The sequence below is a fragment of the Triticum aestivum genome, chromosome 2D, assembly GCF_018294505.1.
Source record: "Triticum aestivum cultivar Chinese Spring chromosome 2D, IWGSC CS RefSeq v2.1, whole genome shotgun sequence".
Classification (NCBI taxonomy): domain Eukaryota; kingdom Viridiplantae; phylum Streptophyta; class Magnoliopsida; order Poales; family Poaceae; genus Triticum; species Triticum aestivum.
The window spans coordinates 183,737,094-183,746,303 of record NC_057799.1 but is presented as its reverse complement, the minus strand read 5'-3'; the positions used below and the strand labels follow the sequence as shown (position 1 = coordinate 183,746,303).

Genomic DNA, 9,210 nt, shown 5'->3' with positions numbered 1-9,210 from the left:
GCAGCTGAAGTGCAGCTTCACGGAAACGAGGAGCAGGAGTTGGTCGAAATTACATGAGAGTGCCCTTTTGAAGTGACTGCGAACCGTTTTCTCTCGCCAGAACTCTCGCTACAGACTGGATTTGCTCCAAATTACAACGATAGTGCCCTTCCGAAGAGCCACGCACAAACCGTTGCTGCCGAACGCTCGCTGGGCGCCCCGAGAAGCTAGCTCGCACTGGCTTCACGAGAAGCTGGCTCGTTCCGGAAGCCAGCGAACTTCCGAACGGGGCCTTAGTGTTTGGAAACGTAGAAATAGATCTTATGGAGGTAGGCTTATCTTGATCACTTCTAGTTTAATATACCTCTCTCGTGATTTCTTTGTTTGAACTTCCTAAGGGGCCTAGTAAAAGAATGAATTTCTTTATGAAGAGGATGTTGTGGCAAGAAGAAGAGGATGTTAAAAAAATCATTTGATAAAATGGGAAGATGTTTGGATTTTTTTTAAATAACTATGATGATTTTTATAGCAAATTCGGAAACTATACGCCCTAATGGATAAAAATCGAAACTATAACCCCGTCGGCCTTTTGTTGGCCGAAGAGGGACTTTTCGGCCTCCCGTTGGCCGAAGTGGGCTCTTCAGCCTCCCGTTGGCTGAAGAGTGCCCAGCTGGGCCGAAGATAGTATCTTCGGCTTCCCGTTGGCCGAAGAGTGTCAGGGGCACAAAACACAATTAAGATGACCATAAATGAAAAAGTTATCAACATGCAAAATCTTCGTCTCGTCGAAACGGTTGATTTTGATATAAAAATCGTCTTAATCCGAGGTCGTATGCAACCTGTAGAGCCAAAATAAGGTCAGGGGCAGAAGCTGCAGAGTTATTTCGGACAGACCGAATGGATGTCAGAAAATTTGTCACGGGACACCCGGTGCACTCGGTGAGACCATGTGGAATATAGAAAAGTACACAAGTTTGGTCACGTTCACTCGGTGAGACCGAACCAAACCACTCGGAAGCTCCGAATGGATCCGAAAAATTGCCAAAGATTCCTGTCCGAATTAAAGTTAGGATTTTTGATCCGAAAAATTGTTCGTCTGCACCGGGAAGACTGCTTGCGTACCACGTTTCCGTCCGGGTCTCCTTCGGCGTGAGCTACGGTGCACCACCCCAACATCGAGGGTACACGGTGACGTTTTTATGTGCATCACCCCGGCGTCGAGGGTACACGGTGACGGGCCTGAGAGGTGACCATTGCCTCTACTTTGCATGGTGGATGACGCCACCGCCGAAAATTTTGGTCTCAATTCCTGCCATCGCAACAGAGACATTTCTTCAATGCCGGCATGTGTCATCCCGGTGCAGACGAACAATGCCCACATCGATTTATGAGGCGGCTGGACTTCCCGTACAATAAAAGGACTAAAAATATTATCCAAAAATCTTTAGCAATTTTTCGGAGCCTCCGAGTGGTTTGGTTCGGTCCCACCAAGTGAACGTGACCAAACTTGTGTACTCTTCTGTATTCCACACGATCTCACCGAGTGCACCGGGTGTCCCGTGACAAATTTTCTAACATCCATTTGGTCTGTCCGAAGTAACTCTGCAGCTTCTGCCCCTGACCTTGTTTGGGCTCTACAAGTTGCATACGACGTCGGATTAAGACGATTTTTATATCAAGATCAACCGTTTCAACGAGACGAAGATTTTTCATGTTGATAACTTTTTCATTTGAGGCCATCTTAATTACGTTTTGTGCCCCTGACACTTTTCGGCCAACGGGAAGCCGAAGAGTGCTCTTCGGCCAACGGGAGGCTGAAGAACCTACTTTGGCCAACGGTAGGCCGAAAGGTCCCTCTTCAGCCAACAGAAGGTCGACGGGGTCATAGTTTCGATTTTTATGCATTAGGGCGTATAGTTTCCGCATTTGCTATAAAAATCATCATAGTTTAAAAAAAATCAGATGTTTGTAGACCAAAGGAAATGAGAGGTTTGGGCGTCCCGGACTTAGAGATGAACATTGCCTAGCCTAGTTGGTCAATAGGCTTTGCTCTAAGCCGAGCATGACCAGAGCTCGAGTCCTGGCACTCGAACATATTTTTGTCACGTTGGAAATTATTCAAGTTAAAATGAAAACAGAATGAGCGAACTCAGTGGCGATTCGTTTGGTTCTATCGCTAACTTCGGGTGGTTCGCTGGTTAAGTTTCTTCATTTCCTTATCGATGCCAAGAATCAAACTCAGGAGCTGCCGCTAGGAAGTAACAAGAGCTAACTATAAAACCTCAAAGCCCGTGTAACAAGCTTTTAAATCTAGTCCGATATGTCCACCGATATAGAATGATACGTAGATGACAACAAATTTTTTTTAGAAAGCGGTGAAATAACATTATGCATTTACAACTTTATTATATATTATCAAAGTCATGCACAATGTTTTGTACAAATGCATATATATTGTATTTTTTTAATCATAGAGTAAGGATTTTGTGAGTCCTTCCTTATTAGTTTCTATATCAACAAGTTACTAAACTAGGAATCTAAAAGTGTTATGTTAAAGCATTGAGATCATACATTTTCTTTTACTAAAAGCAAATGATTTGAACAAGAATAATGAAAAGAAACTAGACTTGGTTTCTCCGATATATCTACATATCGTCTGATATATCACCCGATATCCGATATCCGATATGTCGAAGCCAAACCGATACGAACCCGATATCCGATATTTTGAAGCATGCGTGTAATATTGGTGGCTACGTTCTTATAGCTTGTTATTGGGCCGGTCTGGTTTGTTAGCCCAACGCGGCGTTGCTCACACTCATTAGCTTGACATCGCTCCATTTGGACCGGTCCATAAAATCCCTACGCCCTCATTCACTGACCTAGCACCTGATCTGCTCTTTTTTTTAAAGTACATCTGTTTACTAACACAAGTGTGCATGTGTGTACTAAAAAAGTGTGAATGGTTTTTATTTTGTTCGTTTTATATTATTGGTTTTTATTTCTTTAAGCATTTTTAAATATTCGCACTCGAACATATTTTTGTCACGTTGGAAATTATTCAAGTTAAAATGAAAACAGAATGAGTGAACTCAGCGGCGATTCGTTTGGTTCTATCGCTAACTTCGGGTGGTTCGCTGGTTAAGTTTCTTCATTTCCTTATCGATGCCAAGAATCAAACTCAGGAGCTGCCGCTAGGAAGTAACAAGAGCTAACTATAAAACCTCAAAGCCCGTGTAACAAGCTTTTAAATCTAGTCCGGTATGTCCACCGATATAGAACGATACGTAGATGACAACAATTTTTTTTAGAAAGCGGTGAAATAACATTATGCATTTACAACTTCATTATATATTATCAAAGTCATGCACAATGTTTTGTACAAATGCATATATATTGTATTTTTTTAATCATAGAGTAAGGATTTTGTGAGTCCTTCCTTATTAGTTTCTATATCAACAAGTTACTAAACTAGGAATCTAAAAGTGTTATGTTAAAGCATTGAGACCATACATTTTCTTTTACTAAAAGTAAATGTTTTGAACAAGAATAATGAAAAGAAACTAGACTTGGTTTCTCCGATATATCTACATATCGTCTGATATATCACCCGATATCTGATATCCGATATGTCGAAGTCAAACCGATACGAACCCGATATCCGATATTTTGAAGCATGCGTGTAATATTGGTGGCTACGTTCTTATAGCTTGTTATTGGGCCGGTCTCGTTTGTTAGCCCAACGCGGCGTTGCTCACACTCATTAGCTTGACATCGCTCAATTTGGACCGGCCCATAAAATCCCTACGCCCTCATTCACTGACCTAGCACCTGATCTGCTCTTTTTTTTAAAGTACATCTGTTTACTAACACGAGTGTGCATGTGTGTACTAAAAAAGTGTGAATGGTTTTTATTTTGTTCGTTTTATATTATTGGTTTTCATTTCTTTAAGCATTTTTAAATATTCGCGAGAAAATGTCTGCACATTTTAAAAAATCATGAATTAAGAAAATTGTCTACGAATTTAAAATATTTTCACCAATTTGAAAAATATTTCATGAAATTAAAACATATTCCCAAAAGATACTCACAAATTTGAAAATGCTCTTAAAATGTGCATGAATTGGAAAAAAGGTACATGAATATGAAAAAAATGTTCAAGAATTTAAAAATTCTTCACAAGTCTTATAAAGTGTTCATGAATTTGAAAAAGTTCGCCAATTTGCAAAATGAATAGAAAGTTATTAAAGAAAATGTAAAACGTTCACGAATTATAAATATAAAAGGTAAAGAAAAAATAAACAGACAAAAGGAAATGAAAACTCGGAAGAAAACTGAAAATTCAATAGAATATATAGAGAGAGAAATTATGGAACCTTCTTGAATTCGCCAAGAAATTTCCTAAAATAGCCAAAAATTTCTAAATCGCCCCCGACCGCCACTTCCGAAGAAGGTTTGACTATGATGTTAGCCCATGTACTCAACCTTCACCGGCGGTGGTAAAAATGGTCAAATCATGAAAGAGTTTTCGACTAGGATCATTTCATGTTAAACTTGTCACTAAGCGTTAATTTTGTAATTTCCCCCTATTATTTCATTGTGAGACGTGCAGTTCAACAACCACAAATTGAGTTGGGCCTAACTCTCTAACACGGCGTAAAGCACGTTGGAATATCACTGCGAATCAAATTGGGGTGCTACTCGCCGGCCTCGACAAAGGTCGACCTATTGACCCAACTGAAAGGCTAATGTTGAATTAATGATGGTTAAGAAGATACTAAAAAGCAACCGTGCTAGCATTTTGATCGAGTCAGTCCATCTTCTCCTCGTTACCAGAAAGCAGAACTAGCTAGGTGGGTTAGTTGTCTAGAATCGACCTTGCTATACGTACGACAGACTGCCTGTCCAACACTGTACGATTAGAGCCAAATCATACATAATTCAGTTTGTGGGCCATAGTAGTTAGAGATCGTTGCTCTCTGGTCGTACGGGTCGGATGGGAAAATCATCGTACGTAGAGCAGTTTTGGTCTAGAATTATTGCACATGTTGTAGCTGAACAGATCGATGTGTGGTACTCCATCCAGATCCTGCAACTCTGGTGCCACCTTTTCCTTACTGATAATTAAGTGGTGCTATCTGCCTATAATGGAGCAAAGTTAGATAATAGCAGACACAAATCTGATTTGCTAGTTTCTTAGACAAATACTCCAAATGCTTCTGATAAACGGAGTTCAAATTACTAGTATTAATATTTAAACCGGGTTTAGCTGAAGTTTAGGGTTTTCTAATAGATAGCTAATTTTTCAGGGGCAACTGATAAAAAGATCACATGCCTGCATTAACTTCTAGATCAGAAGCAACATATCTTTTAGGTTCTACTAGGACGGCAACTCATCACCGTCCAACTATAGGCCCTTTATAAAGTACTCAACCCAAAGAGTACTACTACTACTTAACCATGCAATGATAATAACTTGACATGCATCATTCACTCATGCATTTAATTCAAGCACACCATGATTCCAGACATCAGGGTATGAAAAAGGATTTAAAGCAAGGCCTATACAGCACACTGGACCTGCAAGAAAGGAGACGAATCACGCTGTGTCATCAGTCATCGCCAGTAATTAACTGTTCTTTGCATGTTACAACAAATCTACGTGGGTTACATTTGTTTTTTCCCCCATGTCATGTCCTCGCTACAAAGAAAGACGAAAAAGAAGTGTTCAAGGTATGATATTAACCAGGGAAGAGAAAGAAGTCTAAGTTTTTGGCTCGACGATCTTCTTGGCCCTGGTGATGCGGATGTAGCAGAAGACCGCGGCGATGATCGCCACCGCGAGGCCGCCGAGTATGATCTTGCCCCCGGCGAAGTGCCTGTCGAAGGGGCCGTGCCGTAGTCCGTGGTCAGACGAGCCCATCGGCGACCCTGCGAACCTGGACTCCAAAAGGGAGTGCCTATGCAGACGCGAAGCGTCGGAAGCAGAAGCAGACGGAGCGTCTGCTGCCATGGCGCCGCCGTCGACGAGGAAGACGGGGAACTGCCGCGCCATGACGGCGGTCACCGCGAAATGGCTAGACACCAGGCACAAGAGGAGCAGCCGAGGCATCGTTGGAGAGATCGATCCACGGAATGGATCTGTATGTAGGAGATGGAAGAAGCTAAAGCTAGAGCTAGCTGCGGAGGAGTAGACTTGGTGCTTGCCTTGGTGTTGATGTGCAGAAGATGACGGCCAGGAGGGGCTCTTATATAGGAGACGGCCTGGCTGTGCCGTTCTCCGGTTCAGTTCAGTTTGATATTTGTGACTCGCGTGCATGCGCGCGCCCACTCTTTACGGATCTTGATTTGCTGGGGGGAAATGTCAGTCGCGTGGCTGGTGGCTCTTAGAAAATGATTGGAGGGTGGTGAGTTCTGCTGTTCTAGGAATCATTGGGCGTGGGTGCGATGAGCAACTGACATCTGGAATTCTGGATGGAGAATCTCTCTGAATGTTGCAGAAAAAGTCAGCATGCGGGCAAGTCAGCTTACAGCTGCATCCAGGGAGAAGAGAAGGGGAGGTCTTGGACGGAGCAGCATGCAGGTGCAGGGCCTTGTGTTCCGCAGTTTGTTGACATGGTTTTGGGGGCAGGTTCTTGGAAGGTGATCTGAAACCCCAGCTTGCAGACCTGGAGCTCTGACATGGCTGCTGGGGGAAATGCCGTTTGAAGGTATCATCGAAAACTTTGTGCACGCACATAGAATGTTCGGATATACCCGCGGGATTTTTGTTCGGAATTTTTCAACTTTTCAAAATGTGTATTTAGACAATGGGTGCATATGCACCTAGGAGCCATAGCCAATTAGCGGTGTTTTGGCTCCTAGGTGCATATGCACCCATTGTCTAAACACACATTTTGAAAAGTTGAAAAATTCGAAACAAAAATCCCGCGGGTATATCCGGACATTCTATGTTCGTGCACAAAGTTTCGATGAAAAACGACGTTTTTTGTGGCTTGTGTAAAAAAGATAAAGAAATGCCTCGTGAATAGTTATAATGAAGCATCAGCAATTGTCTTTTTTACACAAGCCACAAAAACCTCGTTTTTCATCGAAAACTTTGTGCACGCACATAGAATGTCCGGATATACACGCAGGATTTTTGTTCGGAATTTTTCAACTTTTTAAAATGTGTATTTAGACAATGGATGCATATGCACCTAGGAACCATAACCAATTACCGTTTCTGGATTGGGTACAAAACTAAACTCAAAGGGAGCATGACGTTGCTGCTGCATCTCCGAGAAAGTGTACAATGTGTTGTTTACCGATGTACTCCGAGTAGTTTAGCTACACATCAGTCAGCCGATTCGAATTCGAATTTTGAAAGAAGGAAGGAGAAGGGAGGGCCTCGCCGAAGAGAAGGAAGGGGCTCGCCGTCACCACCCCAGTATCTATCTTAGGGTTCAGGGTGGTGGCGGTGGTGGACGGCGGTGGTGGGGGCGGCGGTGGGGCGGTGGTGTGGGCATTTGCCGGAGAAAAAGCTCAGCAAGGGGGGCCATAGAGGGATGGCCGGGGCAGCGGAGGACCGGCGGTGGGGAGTGGTTTCGGGGAGGGCGGGGTGGCGAGGCGGCGCGGGCGGGCGGCGGGGCCGACGGTTAGGCTAGTGGTGGCTGGCGGCTCAAGGAAGGAGATGCGTCGGGAGGTTGAAGAAAGATCGTGTGCCATTGATTTCGCATCCAACGGTTCAAGAATCGACTGACCTCAAACAAAATTTGCAGCTGACTGATTTCTAGCCACGCCCTACTCCGAGTGGTATCATTGGTGGGGAGATATGGACAAATCTCAGTTTGGAATGAGGTTGTTGAAAGTTGGGCTGAACCTATACTAGGAAATTATGAAAATGTTATTTTTCTTTTTTATTAATAGCATCAAGCTATACAAAGTAACGCAAAATAAGAATGCACAAAGCCAAAATCAACAATCTGACAACTCAAAATAAGGACACAATGACAAGAGTAAAGTCATATAAGATCGGCACTATGCATATTTCGATGGAGGTGGTGGTCTGATCCAGGGATTATGTTGTCACTCATGTTGGGTAATAAACTCCCTGGTCATCCACTCTAACCACATACGCACTGTCGTAAATAACGGTCGGTACTCTGTTTGTTGCGGTGCAAAATCACAGATGAAGTCAGTGCGTACAACAGTAAATAACCTGCATGGGAGCGGAGGTTTCATTGCTATAAACAATATCATTTCTACATACGGAGGGAATGACATTGCGACATTTTTTCTTTTTCTCCGTGGGGAAGTTGTGAGGTTTGTGTCTGACCAGCCATAGTTGGAATTATCGTCTAGCCCTCTTCCTATTTCCGGCGCGAATATTAGAGGATGGGGAGTAGAAACTAGCAGCGAAACTATGCTACTCCCTCTTATCCATATTAAATTATTAATTGACGCTGCTTTAGTACAACTTACCGAAGGAAGTAGCATATGTTTCGACGGTTAAGGAATGTTCAATGCATTCATGATGGGAGGTCTAAATACTATGCAATGCTGGAATACGATGGCCTCGAAAATACATGTTGGATTCTCTCATTTATGGGGAAGAAATCATGGAGCGAGAGAATACTTGTGCAACCCCCAAAACAACAAGAGTATGATGGAAACATGAACTAATGATTTCCATGGAGTATAACCATGATCAGGAACCTCTGGCCATACTGTATATGCGAACATTTCAGTTCAGATGCTCCCGTTAATTGTTTATGGTGTATCTCCTCAGCATGACACTCCATGTGCAGCGCGACACCGGACAGAGCTTAGACAAGCTCCCAATTTAAATACGTCTTTCAGAATTCTTCCCATTCCTACGTGTTGGCGTGAAGCAGCAGCAGGAGACAAACCATGGATACAGGTGTTGAATTCGTCGGCCCATCTGGTCTCCAAAGATGCCATTCTGCTCGTTGCAGTGAAGATAGGATGAGAGGTGGAAGCTTCTGGGTTCTGACTGCTGTGTCTGAAGAAGGTTCGTTGTAGTAGTGAAGATAGGATGAGAGGTAGGGTAGAAGCTTCTGGGTTCTGACTGCTGTGTCTGAAGAAGGCAAGTCAAAACAAAGCACAGACCACTCCCCCTTCTCTTCCGGCCGACATTTTTGTTGAAAATATGAGCAACTTACCGAATGATTTTATTAACAGAAATACTAGATAAAGCACGACTAGTATAATAGTGATAAAACAAGTCA

The 9,210-nt window shown here is 43.1% G+C and overlaps 1 protein-coding gene across 1 annotated transcript; it reads right to left on the bottom strand.

Annotated features, from left to right (window-relative positions):
* Positions 1–5,648: 5,648 nt before the first annotated feature.
* Positions 5,649–6,183, bottom strand: LOC123049145 (uncharacterized). The gene has a single exon (XM_044472131.1). The coding sequence runs from the start codon at positions 6,090–6,092 to the stop codon at positions 5,745–5,747; it is 348 nt and encodes a 115-aa protein (XP_044328066.1). The 5' UTR covers positions 6,093–6,183; the 3' UTR covers positions 5,649–5,744.
* Between the last annotated feature and the right edge of the window lie 3,027 nt (positions 6,184–9,210).

Excerpts from the sequence above, each read along its gene's own strand:
- LOC123049145 (XM_044472131.1), bottom strand. The coding sequence starts at position 6,092 with ATGCCTCGGCTGCTCCTCTTGTGCCTGGTGTCTAGCCATTTCGCGGTG.